The sequence below is a fragment of the Dipteris shenzhenensis genome, chromosome 9 (genome assembly GCF_047967505.1).
Source record: "Dipteris shenzhenensis isolate YYH24624 ecotype China chromosome 9, Dip_SZ_1.0, whole genome shotgun sequence".
In the NCBI taxonomy this organism is placed as follows: Eukaryota; Viridiplantae; Streptophyta; class Polypodiopsida; order Gleicheniales; family Dipteridaceae; genus Dipteris; species Dipteris shenzhenensis.
The window spans coordinates 39,315,791-39,336,951 of NC_141604.1; the positions used below are offsets into that span (position 1 = coordinate 39,315,791).

At 46.1% G+C, this 21,161-nt stretch overlaps 1 protein-coding gene across 1 annotated transcript in view; it reads left to right on the forward strand.

Annotated features, from left to right (window-relative positions):
• Positions 1-453: 453 nt before the first annotated feature.
• LOC147898619 (uncharacterized) overlaps positions 454-21,161 on the forward strand; it is a 101,424-nt gene continuing 80,716 nt past the window's right edge. The window contains exons 1-2 of the mRNA XM_087378749.1: positions 454-903; positions 1,095-1,205. Of these exons, the coding sequence (XP_087234875.1) occupies positions 797-903; positions 1,095-1,205 (218 nt within the window). The 5' untranslated portion in view covers positions 454-796. The remainder of the gene's footprint in view (positions 904-1,094; positions 1,206-21,161) is intronic.

Below are 21,161 nucleotides of genomic sequence, written 5' to 3' on the forward strand. Positions count from 1 at the left end.
AATACAATCGATGTTTTGCCATGTCTCATACGATGAAGGGTATAAATCTGAAATAAAACAACACAAGAATGTCAATAAGCAAAGAAAGAAAGCTTCATCTTAAAAATCCATACACCTCGTAAAGAAAAAAACCACAATAGAAAAATATACAATTAGGCCTGTGTTGCAGAAGATCATTTGGATAGTCTTGCAAGACAAGTTCTTTATGCATGTACACATGCTGAATCAAAACTTCTTTCACCGATATCTTCCCTCTGGTGATTTTAAAATCTCGTACTCTTCTCTTCCATGACGCCAAGAAAATGTTTTTTGTCTGGGGTCTTTTTCTTTTGCTAGGTTGCATGAGCACCCATGCTCCTTTCGAAACACTAAACCTTTCCCAAGTTCCTTCCGTTTTGACTGTACTTGAATTCTCTAGTTCCTCTCTCTGCGTACCCTGAGGAACATCACCCAAGATTGTAAAATCATAAACGCAGAGGGAATCCCGTGCGCGCATGTAGGAAATGCTGTACATGACTATCCCGTTGTCGTAGATGAAGAAACGCAACCATCTCCCAAGGCTGCCTACCGTAATTACACAATATCATAATTTTCCCCTCTGCAAAACCAAACCACGTTACTATAGCCTAGCTCCCGCATTTCAGATTCCAGAAACTGATTATAAGGCGATTCAGAAACTGATTAGAATGCATGTCTCTTCACATTTTTGAAATTTGAGGGATCCTGTGCAGCACGATAGCGATCAGGCATTAAGTGAGCTTCATCGCCTCTGCAAACGCCTCACAATACGCTTGGGATGTTCGCCTCCCTTCCTTCTACCGTGGAGGTCCTCTCCTGCTGGCTGCCAGCAGCTAGCGAGGATGTGAATAGGGCCTTTCACCCTTATTGCTCTGACTCTCTCAGGTATGGTGAAGTCGAATCGTGACAAACAACACATCACCTCATCTGCTTGGATCGATTTGTGTTCACAAATTTCATAAAGCTTCTCACTCTCCGGGATATTCATGCACCTGTTTTTTTCAAAGATTATTGGCCCCTTGAGGCTTGGCATGACTCTTTAAGACTAGAACGATCTACTCTTTTTATGTGCTCAGGTGGACGGACAACATTTTGCGCTTCCAAAAAAGCCCGAGAGAAAGGAGAGGGTACGGAAGACGGTGTGGTCTTCCGGATCATACAAACGGGTTCAATTCTATCAGAATGGAGTAATGCCCTTTATTAATATCTCAATCATTCAGATGAAGATCGAGTGCTTTTTTTCCTCGTCATGTTTAAAAAAGCAAGTAGGTGACGTGCTATTAAGGTATCGAATCTCCGCCGTCAAGTTTGGAATTGCCCCAAGTGAGCGACTGCTTTCGGAAAGCAAAGACGTTAAGTGCTGACTGGATGGAGTAATGTCCTTTTTGCTGAGGTTTTATTTCCTCTTGCCATTTTCAAGAAAGCAAGCAGGCATTAATAGGTCTGTATTAGTACAGTTTTTTAATATAGAAATAATAATTAAATTCATATATTTATTACGGGGTGGTCATTCCTCAATACGATCAGTAATTATAAAAGGGGCCCAATCTAAATTTGTCCAGCAACCAGACTCTTGACCCCTTCCTAAGGTTCCTTCCTTTAGCCATTGATTCATCCTCCAGCTTGCTCAAGGAACAGTATTTGTAGGCCACTTTGGTACCATTAGCTTCCGAATCAATTCGTCATCTTCCTCATGCGACCTATGCTTCTGCTTGAGCTCTGCTGACACCATCCAATCAGCAAGGTAAGCCACTGGACAACCGTTACACCGATTTAGCTCTGCCCCAACAAAGGTTCTTTAAGGCCTCTCAGCCCTCTCCAAACTAGAACATCACCCATGGCACTCACCAAGCTGGAGGTTAGATGGGAATTGTTAATCTTGAGAGGGAATTCTTAATCTTAGTGACATAATTTTGTTGTAGCATGTCAGTCCTCTTCATTACTCTATTGCTTTACCCCTTCACAATTAACCAATTTAAGCATTCTCACCTTGCACTCAAAGTACCTCGATGCAGCCATTTACCAGTGAGTGCAAAAGATGTTAACCTTAGGTCCAGAAGCCCCAACCCTCCATCCTTTTTTTGGAGCCAGCAGCACTTTACAGAAGCTCTGCATCTCTTTCAAAAGCCCTTCTTCTTGGTTCTCCTGCTGAGAGATAGTACTTATGTCATCTGCAAATAGCTGCAGATTGAAATGCATACCAGATGGAAAAACAAGACTTGACATTTCACCTCGATGAGTGGCAGCTTTCACTATAGACATTAGTGGCACAGGGGCTATTGTGAACAGTAGGGGGGACTACTGGACAGCCTTGCCTTACAGACCTTTTCAGGCTCTTTTCAGGTCAAACCTTCCCACTACTCCATTCAATTAAAGTATGGCTAATGGATTCGCCACTATCATGTTTAGAAAAGCATTTCCAAGGTCCATATGCTTCAGAGTTTTCAGCATATGAGCATAGTTGCCAGGAGTTTCTGAAACGGGAGGTTTCAAACGGGTTTCATATGTTTGAAACGGGTTTCGAAAAATGAATGAAACGGGTTTCATTCAGAATGTGAAAATATGTGCATTTATACCTAGGGTATGCATCATGCCATATACAAAAATGTGCAAATAAAGATTGTAAGTGACTCCATAGTGCAGATATGATACAAAAAACATACATATCAAGTATAAGCACCATACACACTGATCAGGGTATAAGCACCATACACACTGAATCCTGATCATACAAAAAGCTAGTCATCAATGATCATACATTATACATACTAGAGTACTCAATGATCATCTTCACACATACATACTGAATGATCAACCATGCTGAATCCTGATCATACTGATCATACATACTGAATACTGATAATATTCATCAATGAACCTCCCAAGACCTCCATGGTGATGGACCATGAAGGTAAAAAGGTCAAACTACAAATGGAATCCAAAGTACTGTCTACCAATAATAAGTGAAAGTCACAAATCAAAAGTCAAGCCTCATCATCAATGTCGGCATCTTCCTCCTCAACCGAATCCATGTCCTCATCATTCTCCTCCTCGCTGCTACTGGAACTCCCAGTAAAAAGCATCCTCATGAGATGCAGGTGCAATCGAAGTACTGGCACCAGCTTCCTGGGAGGATCGGGTGCGGTGACATGAAGCCGTGATCTCCTCGTACAACATGGCATAGATATCCCTTTCCTCAGGTGGAATCATCTGCATCTCCTTGCACTTTGTGATGTCAATTTTGTAGGGATTCACCTGCCGAGGCTCAATGGGGCAGTCTGTTTGCTCGAACAATTGTAGATTGCAGTGGCAAAAGACCAACCTCTCCAATTGCACAGTGGACAATCTGTTCCTCTTCTTCGTATGGAGTAAGGCCCATGTACTCCAGTTTCTCTCACAAGGTCCAGAGCTACAGTCTTGTGAGAGAACTCGCATCGCTATGCGTCTCTGAAACAAAACAAGAGACATCTCAAACTTTATAGTTTAGTGGCAGCTTCCAATTGCTGAGCTATACCCACATGTTTTCAAGTAATAAGAAAGTATTGCCTCTAGGGTTAAGTATTACCAAGTGGGGTGCCTCAATGCCATATTTTTCCCACCAAGAAACTGCTGCTAGCTGAGTCTCCTCTCTCTGTGCATTGCGTGATCCAAAAACACCGCTTAGGTTGCGGAAAAGAAGACGCTCATCCTCCAGCTTCAAAAGCAGATCATCATCATCTCCCACGATTAGCCTTCTCCTTTAGTGCTAGCCTTCGTCATGGTTGAGTTTGCCCTTCACCTCTGGAGTGCCGACAGAAACTCAGTACGAAGACTTTGTATAAATGGATGCTCAAGTATGTGTGGGTGTGTGGATTTGTATGTGTGAGAGCATACTTTTATACTATGGTCTACACCCACTGTTGGGCGCTGATGACGTCAGTGGGGATGTAATAGTAGCTAGTCCTTGCTATGCGTGATGGAGTTTATGGTTTTCAATCTGATGAGTGACTCTCGTGAGATTGAAACTGCACTATGTTGTGTTTTAGAGGATGAGTTCGGGAATGTTCATGGATTCATCTAGGTATATGCTTCTGCCGTATTAGCGGACATGCGAATTTCACCTTGTGAAGTTTTCGTCCAAGTTGCGGCTTGCTGGTATTGCGATAATTCTTTCTATCTTAAATGGTGCGTTGCCCTATCAGCTAGATTTAGATTTAGATGCTCATTTGGAAGAGACTAAAATGAAATCGTTTAGACTTCACAAGCAGTTGTAGCTTGAATGAAGAGACTTGGACTACTTTTTGATCAGCCTTCTCCTTTAGTGCTAGCCTTCGTCATGGCTGAGTTTGCCCTTCACCTCCGCAGTGCCGACAGAAACTTAGTACGAAGACTTTGTATTGTAGAGTATTCTCAAAATTTGGGGCTTTTGAGGGCTTTTGCTCTCCTTATCTTCCTTCTACTGTTTGAAATCTTCTCAAGCCATTTCAACAGCTTGGAAAACCTACATTTTGAGGTCCATACTTTGGGACAGTGCACTTTTGCAAACAATTTGTGGACAGCAAGTCCTAATTTTGCAGTTGCAAGCCTTGAGGCTATTTTTGGGATTTCATCTGCAATTTCGCTTTTGATTGCAATATATTGGGACATATTCGAGAACATTGACTCACATTTGCAGGACATTTGAGTTAGATTTTCAGACATTGAGTATTTTCTGCAGGACATTGGTCAGATTTGCATACATTGGGTCACATTTGCAAAAATTTCAGCAAAATTTGCGCTTTTCTGCATTTGCCCTCTTTTTGGCGTATTTGCCCTCAATAAATTTGGGACTTTTGCCAGATTTGCTGTTTTTGCCATAAACATTGCCTGCCACAGTCACATTTGGATCAGATCTGCATTTGCCCTTTGATTTGGGTCGGAAATTTGCAGATATTTGCTGTCATTTTTTGGACAGCCAGCTTTTTTGCAGTGATAGCCTTGAGGCTTTTGGGTTTTCAGGTCTCTTTCAGGTTATCACATTTGCTATGGCTGGGAACACAATCAAGGCCTATTTGGCATTCTTCGTGAAGATGATAAGTTGGATGGCACCAACTATCCGATGTGGTCTTATCTCATGAAACATATTCTTGTTGCAGCATTTGTGGAATATTTTTTCTAGGGGTTGATCTGAGGCTAGCCAATGCTACAGTGGTTGCCTCTACTGCTGGTCCCTCTGCAGGGGGTACTACTCCTGATGCCTCATCTTCTAGCACTCCTGCTACTACTCTTCCAACTCAGGAACAGACAAGATGGGATGCAAGAGATGCAAATGCACATTCATGTATTGCTTTATCATGCAAGAGAATCATTATTTCACACATCCGGTCTTGCAGAACAGCAAAGGATACTTGGGATAAATTGGCTTCTCTCTATCAGATTCGCAATGAGGCACGTGTTGCATATTTGAGAAGGCAATTACAGGAAGTCAGCATGAATGAAGGTGACTCTATGGATGCATACCTGACAAAGGTCAAGGACCTCATGGAACAACTTGCCAACATTGATGAGGTGGTGCCAAATTCACAGCTTGTTAGTACCACATTGAATGGACTGCCAGATACATATCAAGGGTTTGCTACAACCCTTCGATTAGTGGCCATGGGTAATCCAGACCACTATTCTTTTGATCAGCTAGTTGCAGGAAGAGCAAAGTAGAGCTAATAGACAAGCCATTATTCCTGATCATGCATTTGCTTCACAGTAGACAGGAAGCTACCACTGTTCATAGGCACACACTAGGCACACTGACACGTCCCAGCACTCCTGAAACCCCTGATCTGCAAAACAACCACACACCACGAGAGATCTGAGCAGGCTGCTCACCACCCAACCATGACATCTACGGGATGTGATCCCAAATCAGGAGATGTCCCCTCCGAGCCACGAGCTGAGCTACTGGCACGAACTCCCAATCAGATCCAAACCAGCCTGGTGTCCCATACCACCAGGTGGCGCTGTGAAGCCCTGGATCTGCCACTGGGCCTTGGGCTACGCTAAGATGCAAGCGCGCGTCCGCGATTCAATCCAGGAACAGACGTGGCACCCGGGAACGAAACTTGCTCCCAACTGCATACTGAGAACTGAACCCCCTGGGCCCCTTTTATAGACTCGGGCCCCGAGCGCCAAAAATAGCGAAGACCTATAAATAGTTCGTACCCTTGCCATTCAACCCGAGAATCAAGCCTGCCTAGCTCTAAGCCTCCCCAGGCTAACCTGAGCTAGTCCTGTGTACCTAGTACACGTGAGATACCAATCCGTGCACATGACATACTCCCCCTCCTCTAAGAACTCACTCCTGAGTTCGCTAAAAAACCCGGAAATGTTCTTTGGAGGTTTTGTAATGTCTCCCATGTTGCATCCTCCTCAACACGATCCTTCCACTTGATCTTGTATTCCGTGATAGATCGATTGCGAATCTGTCTATCACGAAATTCAAGAATACACTCAGGTTCGTGTGGAATAAAAGTCAAATCTGTAACTTCTATTATCTCGTGAGGAGAAACAAGTTGATCATCTGCACCCAAGACTTCTTTCAGTCTACTGACATGAAAGACTGGATGTACTTTAACATCAGGAGGCAATTCTAGTCGATATGCAACTGGTCCGATTCTTTTAATGACCTTGAATGGGCCACAGTATCTGGGGGATAATTTCGGAACCAAACCAGTACTTAGGCTCTTGGATTCCTTCGGAATTCGCAAATATACCATCGTTCCTTCAGAGAACTCTCTAGGTGAACGATGTCTATTAGCATAAAATTTGTCCCGATCTTGGGCACTTCTAATAGACTCCTTGGCAAACTGCAACATTTCCTGCATGTCTTGCAAGAAGTTCTTAGCAGCATCATTTTGAATTCCTTTTAATCCAACCATAACTGGTGACTTAGGTTGAAACCCGTACATAAGCATAAAAGGACTGTAACCAGTACTAGAATGCTTTGCACTGTTGTAAGCAAATTCTATCATAGGTAGATAATCTTCCCATGAAGACTGTCTCTTAGATACATATGCCCGAAGCATGTCTTCAACCAACTGGTTGACCTTCTTTGTACTGCCATCGGATTGTGCATGATCCGAGGAACTCATACTTAGAGTAGTTTCTAACTTCTCAAAAACAAGTGTCCAAAAGTTACTTGTAAACTTTGAGTCCCTGTCACTAACTATTTTAGATGGCAAACCATACAGCTTAAACAAGTGGTCCACAAACTCGTGAGCCAGCTGAACAGCTGAAATAGTTGTTCTAGTAGGTAAGAACCTAGCCATTTTTGTCAAACGGTCGACTATGACCCAAATGGAGTCATGACCCTTGCGCGTTCGAGGCAAACCAGTAATAAAATCCATGGAAATACTTTCCCATTTATTACCTGGAATCTGTAATGGCTGTAATAAACCCACGCTTCTAAGGCGTTCTGCCTTAGTAACCTGACAAACTCGGCAACCTACTACATAGTTCTCAATAAATGCACGCATCTTAGGCCAATAAAAGGTATGCTTCACAAGAGATAGAGTCCTATGTATACCCGGATGTCCAGCACTAGGAGCATCATGACACTCCCAGAGAATCTTGGATTTAAGGTCCGAAACATCTGGCACACAAATCTTTTCATTCCGGAACAGCAAGCCGTTCCTAATCATCCACTGACCTACCGCCGCCTGTACCATAGGTGGCACAATCCCTGAGTCCTGGTCAACCATGGAGCTCCCATCCTGGATTCTCTGCCAATAAGAACTGAAATGACTATCAGTTGCGTATAGCCCTCTCAAGGATTGAAATAGGTCTGAGGATATTTCCGTAAATGAGAAAGCATTTACAAACTTAACTCGACTTAAGGCATCCGCCACACTATTCAACGAACCCTTACGATAACGTATTTCAAAATCAAAATCTTGCATTAATTCTGCCCATCTAGCTTTCCTTCCCCTCAATTCTGATCCATCACACACATACTTAATTGACTGATGATCAGTCAATACAAGGAACTTTGAACCATACAAGTAGTGTCTCCAAACCTTAAGAGCATACACCACAGCATAAAGTTCCTTCTCGAGTGTGGGCCAACGATATTGAGTGTCATCTAGCTTCTTACTCTCGAAAGCTACAGGTCTGCCCTCTTGGAATAGAGCTGCCCCAATCGCATAATCACTCGCATCGGCCTCTAAAACATAAGGCCGGGTAGGATCGGGTAATGCAAGAACGGGTGCTTCCTTGATAGAAAACTTCAAGGTTTCAAAAGCCTTGTTCATTGCATCATTCCAAGAGATCGGCTGGGTAGACCTGCGTCCACGACCTTTCAATATGTTTGTCAGGGGTGCCGTGATATGTGAATAATCACGCAGAGACTTCCGAAGAAATACCGTAAATCCTAGGAAAGAACGAAGTTGTTTCACAGTCTGAGGGATAGGCCATTCTAAAACCTTCTGGATACGATCCAGATCAATGCTAATACCTTCAGAAGAAATCTTGTGTCCTAAGTAAATGATCTCCTTCATAAAGAAGTCACATTTACTCATCTTGGCATAGAGCTTATGCTGTCTTAGAATAACTAAGACAATCCGGAGGTGTCCTATGTGATCCTCAAGCGTTCTGCTATATACCAAGATGTCATCTAAGAACACTACAACAAATTTGCCCAGAAAATATCTGAACAAATCGTTCATCATCTGCTGAAAAGTAGCAAGAGCATTGGTCAAACCAAAAGGTAATACGAGGAACTCGTAATGACCATACCTAGTTCGGAATGCGGTCCTATCTATGTGTTTAGCATAGATACGGATTTGGTGATAACCCGTACGCAAATCAATCTTAGTGAAATACTTCGCTTCGGCCAAACGGTCTATCAAATCATTGGAACGAGGGAGAGGGTATCGATTCTTAATTGTCACTTTATTTAATCATTTATAATCTATACACATTCTCCATGTAGAATCTTTCTTCTTTCTTAGGAGGACAGGTGCACCCCAAGGTGATTTACTTGGGCGTATATAGCCCATATTCAGGTAATCCTGAAGCTGTAAAGCTAACTCATCCTCCTCTACCCGGCTCATCCTATAAGGTGGTACACTGATAGGTTGAGCCCCTGGGACTAAGTCTATGCGATGATCTACTGCCCGTTCTGGAGGTAAACCTTCCGGCAGTTGAGCTGGGAATACATCCTTAAAACTATCTAACAATATTCTCAATTCACGGTGTTCAAACACACTTAATTCATTCTTGTTAATTACAAAGACAACAAATGAAGAAAGCGGAATCAAAACACACTGATAAACATCATAATGAGAATTGTTTAATATATTCTGAAGTTGCATCGCAGATACAATAGGCCCCTGAGAAGAGGGAATTTTATCACACTGAATACAAAATTGGGTGTCCTTATCTACAAAAGAAAGCGTATGCTCCGTCCATCCAATCTGAATATTGTGGGTTTTAAACCACTCTATTCCGATCAACAAGTCTACATGCTCCAGATGCATAACATAACATGTAAGAGCCCCTGTGTAGGCTTGAATCCGGATAGGAAGCGCTTCAACCTTGCGATCCCAAAACTGCTTCCCAGCTGGAAGCTGCACCTCATAGGTGTGGTTGCTAGGTACTGTGGACAGCCCCATCTTCTGCACAAATTTGTAATTAACAAAATTGTGAGAGCTGCCCGGATCAAAGAGAATGTGAACCTGTTGGTCCATAACTTCTCCATAAACTCGGAAAAGATCATGGGAACCAAACAACGAAGTATTGAAAGTACAATTACAAGAGAGTGGGCAGGTAATGACATTTACAGAAATACCTGTCATCAAGACTTGGTTCGCTCCCTTGGCTGCGGTACGTGGACCCGCCTGGAGCTTCGGTCCAAGCACCAACTTTTGGTTCTTGCGCTTTGGACACTCATTCTTGGTGTGGCCCCGCTCCTCGCAATAGAAGCATCGTCCTTCTTTCTTGAGCCTCAAAGTACGAAGGAAACGGGTTTTACCATTCTTAGCTGGAGTCAAGTTTTTCTTGGAGGCGTTGTCCGTAGACTTCGTCTCCCCAGTACCAGTCATATGCTGAAAGAACTTGCGTTTGTTCTTTCCACTCGTGTCGGAAACTGTAGTTGCTTTGGCACCGGCCATGGTATCATCATATATGCGCGCATAATTCATGGCCTCCTGCAACGATGTGCATTTGTTGTTCTTTATCTGCAACTTGTATGAATCTGGCAAACCATCCACGAAGAAACCTAACAAGGTCACTGGATCCATCTTAGTGGCCCTGGTTTGCAGATCCCGAAATCTTTGAAGATAAACTTCAAAGGTCAAGTTTAACTTTGACATATCGAGGGCTTTAAGCTTGCCAATGATATCGTAATCATCCTCCTTCTTCAGGAACTCCTTCTTGAAGACCCCTTCAAAATCTGTCCATGTATCGGGCTTAGGTTGGAGTTCCTTCCACCATAGCAACGCTTTACCTGACATGAAACCCGCTGCAAGCTGGATCTTCTTCTCATCTGGGTATGGGTGGAACTGAAAGTGTACCTGCCACTTGTGTAACCAAGTGTCAACTACCTCCTTCGTTCTAGACTTTTGATCTCCTGGGAAAGGGTCTGGAGTTATATTCGGGCCTAGCACTGAAGCCATGGCATCCACATGCGTGAGTGCCTGCACAGTGCTAGCCAGAAGAGTGAGAGTTGCCTGAATCCCTTGGAGTTGCTGTGTCAACCCCGTTTGATTCGCATTACCCTGCTCGAATTTTCCATCCAGAGCAGTGGTAAATTCACTGAAGGCCTTTTTCGTAATCAAGTCATCATAAAGACCCTGATCCTCCTCTCCCACAGGAGTGTAATCCAAATCCTGCTCTCCCATGGTGAACTCGGGATTTGCAGAATCAGACATAACTGAAATCTGATTTGAACAGAAACTGAGAGAAATAACTGACTGAACCGAAGCGAAAAGGAGAATGGAGCAGAGGAAAACCGTCCCAAGAGATGCTGTCGGACGGAGATGCTGGAAACTGGCGAACCGGAAGCCCACGAATCCCGAAATCCCGCTACCGGATGCAACGTACGGAATCCCGCAGCGTACGGACTGTTGACGTGGCTGTACGGTTGCTGATGCAGGCCGTACGGTCTGCTGACGTGGCTGTACGGTTGCTGACGCAGGCCGTACAGTAGCTGGCGGAGACCGTACAACAGTTGACGTGGTTGTACGGCGTCTGTACGGATGGCTGGCGATGCAGGTACAACTGATGCAGGCACCGTACGGAAGGCTGGCGCAGCTGTATGGATGTACGAACAAATGGCGATGTAGGTACGGCTGACGCAGGCATAGTACGGTGGCTGGCGCAGGTGCGAAATAGGCTGATGCAGGGCTGGCACGCGACTCGATGGCACATCTAAGCTCTTTGCGAAGCTATGGGTGGGCTGGTACCCTGCCCCATCTATATAGGGAGCAGGGCAGCCTAATTAGGAAGCCCTGCTTCCAAAAAAGGCCCACCCTCCCAGCTTTGGAGGGTGGTGCTTTTTTCGAAAAAAGCACACACCTCCCAGGGTGGCCGCACCCTGCTCGCTGCACCATGCGCCTCTCCCTGCCTTAACCGAATTCCGTACCAACCCTGACGTACAATCACCGCCTTCCCCGCAGCCCTTGTCGGTCACATCGCCTCTCTGCTTTCCCCGTTCTACGTTTCCCTTTCTTTCCTTCTTCTCTGCTCTCTCTCCTGCTTCCTACAGCCTTCTCTCTCAGGCCCCTTCAGGAATTTCGAAAACTCTCCCTCCTTACTTCTACCTTTTTCCTACATCTGTCCACCCCTGTTAACCCAGGAACCCAGCATAAATCGCAGCAACAAATTTCGAATTTTAGGGCATACCTGGAGGAAAAATTCGTCAAAAGTTCTCGCATCAGAAGTTCCTACCTCAGGAGTTGGCTCTGATACCAATTGACACGTCCCAACACTCCTGAAACCCCTGATCTGCAAAACAACCACACACCACGAGAGATCTGAGCAGGCTGCTCACCACCTAACCATGACATCTACGGGATGTGATCCCGAATCAGGAGATGTCGCCTCCGAGCCACGAGCTGAGCTACCGGCACGAACTCCCAATCAGATCCAAACCAGCGTGGTGTCCCATACCACCAGGTGGCGCTGTGAAGCCCTGGATCTGCCATTGGGCCTTGGGCTACGCTAAGATGCAGGCGCGCGTCCGCAACTCAATCCAGGAACAGACCTGGCACCTGGGAACGAAACTTGCTCCCAACTGCACACTGAGAACTGAACCCCCTGGGCCCCTTTTATAGACTCGGGCCCCGAGCGCCAAAAATAGCGAAGACCTATAAATAGTTCGTACCCTTGCCACTCAACCCGAGAATCAAGCCTGCCTAGCTCTAAGCCTCCCCAGGCTAACCTGAGCTAGTCCTGTGTACCTAGTACACGTCAGATACCAATCCGTGCACATGACACACACATTGTATCAAATTGGCAAACTGTGAATCCCAACTGCTAGAGCAAGGCATAGGCATCATCTAACCTCAACAACCTGGTCTCAACTTGGGTTCAACATTTGTAACTGGGTGATTGCAACAAACCTAGGGAATCCCGTAGAGAATCTCAAAACATAGAACTAGAAATCAATCCCACAGTGACAACAAAGAGAAACTAGGCTGAAAATCCAGGATTGCGTGCCCACAGCACTGGTTGCAACCAAAAACGCCTGCTCCTCACATGAACAGGTCCCCATGGTATCCAGAACCCCGTCAAAGACTTCAAAACAGAGTTTCATAGCCAAAAACCCTAATTCGCAGCAAGAAAAACCAGCCTCGGGCTGCGTGCAAGCACATGACGCCTGAAACAGGGTCTGTACAATCTGTACGGCCTGCACGTACAGCCCGTACACAATCCCACAGCTTGAAAAGGGGTCCGTACAGCAGCAGATAGCGCCAGGAGGAGCTCCAGCAGATCACAGTAGAGGCTCCTTGACTCGGGCTGCGTTCAACAGGGCTGGGTGCAAGGGAACAGAGAAAAACAGCAGCAAAACAGCGACCAGCAACCTTTGGAAGGTCTGGCGCAGAAAGAAGGAGCAGGAGAAGATGCAGAAGTGGGCGAAGCAGGCCCTTGATTTGGACGCCATCTTCCCTAAAGGAGGGGAAAAGATGCTAAAAGTGGGGAAAATATGCTAAAAGTGGGGGAAAGATGCTAAAAGTGGAGCTGGTAGGTTGCATGCTTGACACGTGGAACATTAATGCCCCTAACCCCCTGTACCAAGGAAACGTTGGTTTCCTAGGGGCAACTTTTGACATGTGGCACATTAATGCCCCTAACCCCCTGTACCAAGGAAACGTTGGTCTCCTAGGGGTAAGTTTTAAAGGCTCTAACCCCAGTAACCAATGACAAACATTGGTGCTGTCTAGGGGCAACCTTTTAATCCTTTTTAACCCCTCTTCCCATGTGAAACTTGGGAATCTATCTGGGGCAAACTTCGTAGCTCTGTCACACCCCTCCGTGAGGTCAAAGTGATGCCATGTCTTGATTCTAACAGTTAGGTCTAGCCAGTGTGTCTAGTTAGATGTTAACACTAGGGGCTTTCAAGAACTCACCGCTCCTCTAGGCCAGTCCCGCATGGCCAAACTGGTTACAAACTTAGCCATAGATTATCTGCTTACAAAATTCACGTCCCTGTGACGAGCATCAGGCACATGAGGAAAATGGCAAAGAGTCATGTTCCTTTTCTTTCCTTGGTTCCACTTTCAAATTCATAATCCATTTGGCACGTACCTGAGACTGAGAAGTCGTCCAGTTCTAGCATACTTTGCTGCCACCCTAGCTCAGCGTTATGGAGCAGATCTAGTGTCCAACTTTACTACTATTCTCACATAGTTTTGGCACTGTTCAGTTCAGGTTTTGGGGCAGATCTGAGGTACCTCTCTCTTTGCTGTATTTCAGAGAGTAAAACAGTAATTATTTCCAGCTTCATATTCAGTCTTTTTCTGCTGCTTTTCATCCAGAATTGTTTGCCTTCAAGTTGTGCTCGAGATCCTGGGGGTTGTAGCCTGTTTGCTTCTGCCTTTGTGCAGTCCATAGTTTGTTTTCTTTCACATTGCTTCTCTTGTTGTCAGGTGGAGTGAGGATATTGAATCTCGGTCAATTTTAGATTTGCTCAAAGAGAGGGACTGCTTTAAAAGGGCAATGACATTGAGTACTATGGAGTTTGAGGCCTTGCGAAGAAAGTGTGGTTTGCCTGACTGGACTGAGTAATACTTTTTTTCTTTATCCCGAGTGTTCGGTTTCTACTTCACCTTGTCTGTTTCAAAAAGTGGGCAAGCATTTTGCAACTTGTTGCTTTTCCTGAGAAAAGTGCTACACTAGACCTTAGCATGTCTTGTTCATTTTTGGCTGTTAGGTTAAGTGATCATGTCCAAGAAGCCAGCTGTTTGGAGTTCCCGGATCATTCGAAGCTCATCGATGCTGCTTTTGTATGTATAAATGCATTGTCTGCAAGTTCTCTTTTATTCTTATGATTGTATTTTCTGCAATCTGATGTGGGAAACTCGGTTTTTATTGAGTTTGATAGTGCTGAGCAAGTTTCCATCAGCTAATCTGGTTTTGGTTGGACATCTTTTGCTCCGATGCTCTTCTACTATGAATCATATTCTTAACTAGTATATGTTCAATAGCTGAAATGGTGTGTAATAATGATTATGGGCTGTTGTAACTTTGTGTGAACATGTAGGACAAAGAAATGTTAACCTCCACAAATCGCGTAAATGTTGAGGCGAGCAAGTCTTTTGAAGAGAAGATTGGAGTTGTGGGAGAAGGCTCAGTGTTACAAACAAATCTGTTAGTTTTGTTCTTAACTTTAATCTCATAAAGTTTTGATTGAATTTGTAACTGATTTCTGTTGTCACACACCCATGTGCACATGCACATGCACATCCCAGAAGATTGGTACAAAGAGGAGGACACATATAGTGAAATATTGACAAAGATCAAATCAAGCTTGCCCAACATTGAATGGGTGAATGATGATGAGCAGGATGATGGAGACTCCAGGCCAGCTTCTATTTTGCACTATAGAGGTCATGCAATCCTTACATTGAAGTCAAAAGATATGCGGATCAAGCTTCTTTGACAATCTTACATGCTGAAGGGCACCAAAGTATGGATAGCAGAGGAGCTTACACAAACTCAACTCAAGTTTAAGGCAACTGAATTAGCTAAGGTCAGGGCTGCCAGAAAGGATGGAAAATGGGCAGTTTACCGTGAAGGCGTAGCACTAATCAGAGAGTTTAAATCAAAACCAAAAGACTCTCATTCTTAAACTGATGTATGGCTGTTTACTCTTCCAGAATATCATGTAGGTACTCTAAATAATTGGGGTTGCTTTTTGCACTCCTTGGGAGCTGGCATGTGCCCTCCCTAAAGCAGATGTACTAGAGGGTTTCTTGTTGTCCCATAGACCTTTTGGTCTCCAATGGACCTTAATAGACTTTCTTTCTTTCTTTCTTTCTCTTTCCTTCCATGCCTTGCACTGTTTGTCCTTGCCGCCACATCCTACCTGAGCTTCAGCACTTTGAGACCCACCTCCGAGCTGCCCTTCAGATGCTTCACAGGAAGGACGAGACCATTGCTCTACTTACAGCTCAGGTTGCATCTCTTGCTGATCGAGTGACACAGCAGGATCGGGAGATCTTGTCTATTGAGACAGATCTTCAGGTCTTACAGGCGACTCATAGGACTCTTGCTGGAGAGATTCATGGACACACAGAGCGAGTGCAGCAGATCGAGACTCGCGTTCAGCACATAGACACATCTCCCACTACAGCAGTAGCAGCGGTTGAGGAGCATTTGACCTCCCTTCAGACAGAGGTCCAGAGAGCCACAGAGTGGGTGGATGTCGTCCGCCGTCAGCCATCACAGCCTCAGAGATCGACTGTATCAGCTACATTGGCCGAGTCACAGTAGAGGGCCACAAAGGCCCTCAACATTTGCATTCGTGGTATCTTGCCCTCAGCGACAGAGTCCACGATGACACAGGCTGTGACCTTTGTCTCTCAGACACTGGGAGTACAGGATCATGGCATAGTAGGATCATATAGAGTCGGGAGGGATCGTACTAGAGAGCAGCTCCTCATTATCAGATTCAGAGATGCCCAAGCACGTCTAGCTTCCCTCAGGAGGAGAGGGACACTCAGAGACCACCCACAGATTTCCATGGACGAGGATCTGACTCAGATACAGGTTGAGGAGCGCAAGGCGCTCATGCCTCAGAGAGATGCAGCCCGAGCTCAGGGCAAGTGGGCAGTGATCAGGGATGGCAGACTCATCACAAGCACCTTGAGGCGTGCTCCCACAGTGCTTAGAGATGACAGACCAGCAGATATAGCCCCACCTCCACCTCCTGCTGCGACCGCTTGACGGGACAGGGCCCATGGGACACACCACCCGTCAGATAGTCTACGCATCGCTGTATGGAACTGCAATGGTTCTTTTACAGCACAGCCAGGCAATCTACGGGGGGCATTCTTTGGGAGAGATATCATCTTTTTCACGGAGACACACGAGAGTCCAGAGAGACCTTTGCCACGAGTGACAGGGTATACATGGAGATCTGCCTTCAGGCAGCACACTCGAACATTTGGAGTGAGAGGATCTGGAGGAGTGGCCATTTTGTACAGAGAGCATCTCGATCGGATCATCACAGTGGAGAGAGCGGATTCACATGCCCGATTCTTGTGGGTACGCATCCGCCGCAGAGCCCCTCAGCGAGATCTTTTTATTGCAGTTTGCTACTTCCCCCCGGCGCAGTCGATCTATTCTTCCACTGGACCAGGCCAGTCCATATTTGAGGATCTCTCAGCGGACATTGCAGATTTTTCACATCGCGGAGAAGTCATCCTTTTAGGAGACTTCAACGCGAGGACCTCAGACAGACAGGCCCTCACTTATGACTTCATGGAGGATCCGGTCATACTCCCAGCATTTCACGATGATAGCCTCTGTCGGACTTCATCAGACTGCACAATACAGCCCACAGATCAGGGACGTCAGTTACTGGAGCTCCTCACCTCACACAGTATGGTCATTTATAACGGCTTGTCCAGGTGGCCACAATCTTCCATGCCTACATTCTCTTCTGCTTCTGGGCGTGGTACTAGCGTGATCGACTACATCATAGGTCCCCCAACTCTAGTCCCTTCCATCCATAGCCTTACTGTTAGCCCCTTCATGCCCTCTGCCGACCATGCACTCATCCACTTTACTTTGACTCATGTCTCCTATGACCCACCCCCCCCTCGTTATCATGACCGCCAACCCTATTACGAGGTTCATTTCGACCACCAGTTCGATGATGTATATAGCCAGAACCTCAGCCGCCTACTCCGTCCTCATCTATTAGATGCTCTACCATCCATGCAGGACCGGTGGGAACTTGTACATACTTCACTCGTTTCTGCCGCTCACATGTCGTTCCCTGCCACATGTCATTCGTCTAGTCCCCCACCGGTTGGTCTTGTTCCTTGCAACGGTTGGTATGACGAGGAGTGTAAGGAACTCCGCAGGAAACTTCACCTTGAGACCAAGGAGAAGTCTCCCCTCCTTGCCGAAACCAAGAGAGACTACAAGTGGTTGGTTAGGCGCAAGAAACACCAATTTCTAGCCTGGAATGAGGAGGAGTTGAGAAGCTTGCTTTTCAGTTGTGACTCCAAGGAATTCTGGAGAAAATTCCTCCGCTCGAAGTCTCAGAGCCCCCTCACAGATCCACGTGTCTGGTCTGCATACACTTCAGCTCTATACGATGTTCCAGATCAGCCAGCCATCGATTTATCCCATTCCCCTAGGCCAGCTTCATCTAGTCTCTTCACACCAGAGAGTGTCCGTGCAGCAGTCCACCGATTGAAGAACGGGAGAGCTAAGGATCATGATGGATTGCAAGCGGAGTATGTAATCCATGGGATTGATGCCTTAGATTTTGTTCTTTCCCGTCTCTTCAATGAGTCTGTTTGTACAGGCCTACCACAGTCCTGGTTAGGCAATACCATAGTACCTATCCACAAGTCGGGGGACCCTATGGAGCCGTCGAATTACAGGACCATCATGATCGGCCACGTTATGGCCAAGATCTATGCATCAGTTTTGGAAAGCCGTATAAATGACCATGCCGAGACGACAGGACTCAGAGCCAGAGGGCAGGCTGGATTTCGCAGGGATCATTCGACACTTGACCACATCCTCACACTCAGGGCACTGGTAGAGGAGGCAAAGTCACGAAGGCAACGGCTTTATTGTTGCTTCGTGGACTTCAGGAAGACATTTGACACAGTTCCGCGATTCAGATTGTTTCAGAGGATTCGCCAGATGGGCTTCAGTGGAGAGATACAGTGGGCTATCATGGCTTTGTATGAGAGGGTCACTGGTCGGGTTCGGACACGTGAGGGGCTCTCAGAGGAGGTATGCAGCACGATTGGGGTGAAGCAGGGTTGCCCGCTTTCTCCTACTCTCTTTGGATTATATATTGATGAGCTAGAGATGTTTGTACAGATGACAGGCGGTGTGGGCTCTACTCTCTCAGGATCCTCCATTCCTATCCTCCTGTATGCGGACGATGTGGTTCTCATTTCCTCTACTGCTCAGGGCCTCCAGGCACATATTGAGACACTCCACAGGTTTTGCCAGGACAGGGGTTTGACTGTAAACCTTGGCAAGACCAAGGTTATGGTTTTCAACACCTCTGATCGTATTTACAGCACGGATGAGTTTTGCTTCACTTATGACGGACAGCCCATTGAGCTTGTTAGAGAGTACACTTATTTGGGGGCAGTTTTCAGGGGACCGGTTTTCACCATGACATATGCAGCACGAGATAGGATTAGTAAAGGGTATGCTTCGTTGGCTCATCTTGAGCGTCAGTGTTTTCAGTCCCACTTTCAGCATCCCGATACGAAATCCTTGCTTTTTGATACATTGGTGAGACCAGCTGCGATGTATGCAGCTCCTTTCTGGGCAGGAGACCTCGGCGCTGCAGATTGGAGACGAGTAGAGAGGTTACAGGTCATCATGTTCTCTCGGCTCATTCGGGCCAAGGCTACAGTTCCGCACGAGATCATGCTAGCAGAGTTTGGAGCTACTCCCCTTGCATTGGATGCAGCGTTTCAGTCGGTCATGTATTTGCACAGGGTTAGGGAGTTTGGAGACTCAGCAGCAGGCAGAGCTCGGTTGCCATGGTTAGCACTTGCATCTTCTATGGAGTTGGCACGATCTGGGGCCCGATACTGCTGGTACTTCAGACTCACTAGGTGGCTCACATCTCTTGGACTAGACATGGATAGACTGCCTCCCTTCCGATACAGCATAGATACCCCTCATCTCGAGTTGACTCGCGACTATAATTAAGGTGCCTCGATCCTTGGTCAAAGCCCCTTAATTATGATCAAGAGCGTTGACTTTAGTCAACTAGAGAATAACTATATATTTTTATATTTGTTATGTGTGCACATGTGTTCAATGGGGACGCCCACCGTGACTAGAATTAGTACACAGTGTGTTATTTGCATGCAAAGTGCTAACAATTAATGGGTGCCATGGTGGTGCGCTTTAATTAATTGTTGCAGGTACTAGGAAGAGTTATTTTTCCTTAGCGCTACGGGAGCCTAACAAGAGTCTAGGAGGCGGTTCGCGTGACTAAGTGCTTCGAAGACTCCAGAGTTGCCCTTAGTGGCATGTAATTAGGAAAGTAATGTAGAAATTGACAAGTGGCTTGTTGCCAAGAAGGGGAGCCTTAGAGCTCATGTAATGATTCATTCACGTTTGGATTTTGTATGAACAGCTCTACGCTGAACTGTGTACTGGATTTCTCTGTAATGAATAAAAACCTTCGGGGGGGTCCAGCCTGACGATTGTCCTGGGCCCTAGCTCTCTGTTGAGAGAGGGGGGGAGGGAGAGAAAATGAGAGTAACTTTGCTGTCTTTTACGAAGAGGAATTACATTGGTATCAGAGCTCAGGATCATGCCCTTTCTTAAGAGGCTGACGATCCAAGACAAAGTCTACTAATTGGAAGGCTTGAGTTGTCTTCAATTGTCTGTGAAGCGGGCTGACAGGCAAGACGGAGAACCAACGGGGGTATGCTCGTATTGTAGCCTAGCATAGGACTTGTAAGATTGGGAAGGCTTTCTCGTGCAATGGGCGTGAGCAGGCGTGATGGCGATCTGTTGGCCCGGTGACGTGGATGGAGCATTGGAGGATAGCTCGACTGAACCATGCGTCAAATAAGGGGTTCTCAAGCGGCGTAAGAGCAAACGGGGCACCCTTTTTCTGGATCGTGTCGGTGGTCCCGTCATACATTTGTGCAACGATTGGCGAGGCTTTCATGCGGGCATACATGATGCAGGTCCGTGGCTCGACGGAAGGTTCATCACAGAGATTAGTTGGGCCGATTACGTTGAGCGTTGACGGGGGGTTTCTTTTTTTTTCCTCGTCGGACGTGAAGGCGCGATGTGCAAAGCTCTAGAGAATTCCATCGCCTACGCATATTTTCCCAGCCAAGGTTTGAACCTTAGGCTGATGTGGCAGATCTGACACGTGGCAGGGGTAGTCTTCACAGGTCAGCAGACACGTGGCACACAGGTGACGTGGCGGTCACACGTGCGAGCTGACGTGGCAGCCAGGTGGCATGCATGTGCAGGTGCTGACGTGGCACATGTGTGGATGACATGGCAATACGTGTGGCAAACAGCTCATCAGATGATGTGGCTAACCCGTGGTTAGTGTAACTCTGGTTAGCTAGACTCTGGTCAGAGGTTCAGTTAGTTGACCCAACCAGACTAGTCTGGTCACTGTAACCAGACTGTGACCAGTCCAGTTAGTCCAGTTGCAGGCTAACCAAACCAGAACCAGTCAGTCTGGTTAGAGTAACCAGTAGTTACCCATCTGGTTACTGTCTCAAAAAAAAAAAAAGGACTGTTGCAGAGACTGTTTCTGCTAGCAGTTTTCACCTATCTGAGAGAGTATTTACTCTTAGAAAAAGCAGAAATCAGAGATTTGCACAAGCAAAGGGATGCACGCCTTGTGCTCAGAAAAAGGGCATTAGATGCATACTCAGTGCTTTTTGCAGCAGCCAGAATAGGGGCAATATAGTTGTTGATGCCTTGACAACTTTGTGGGT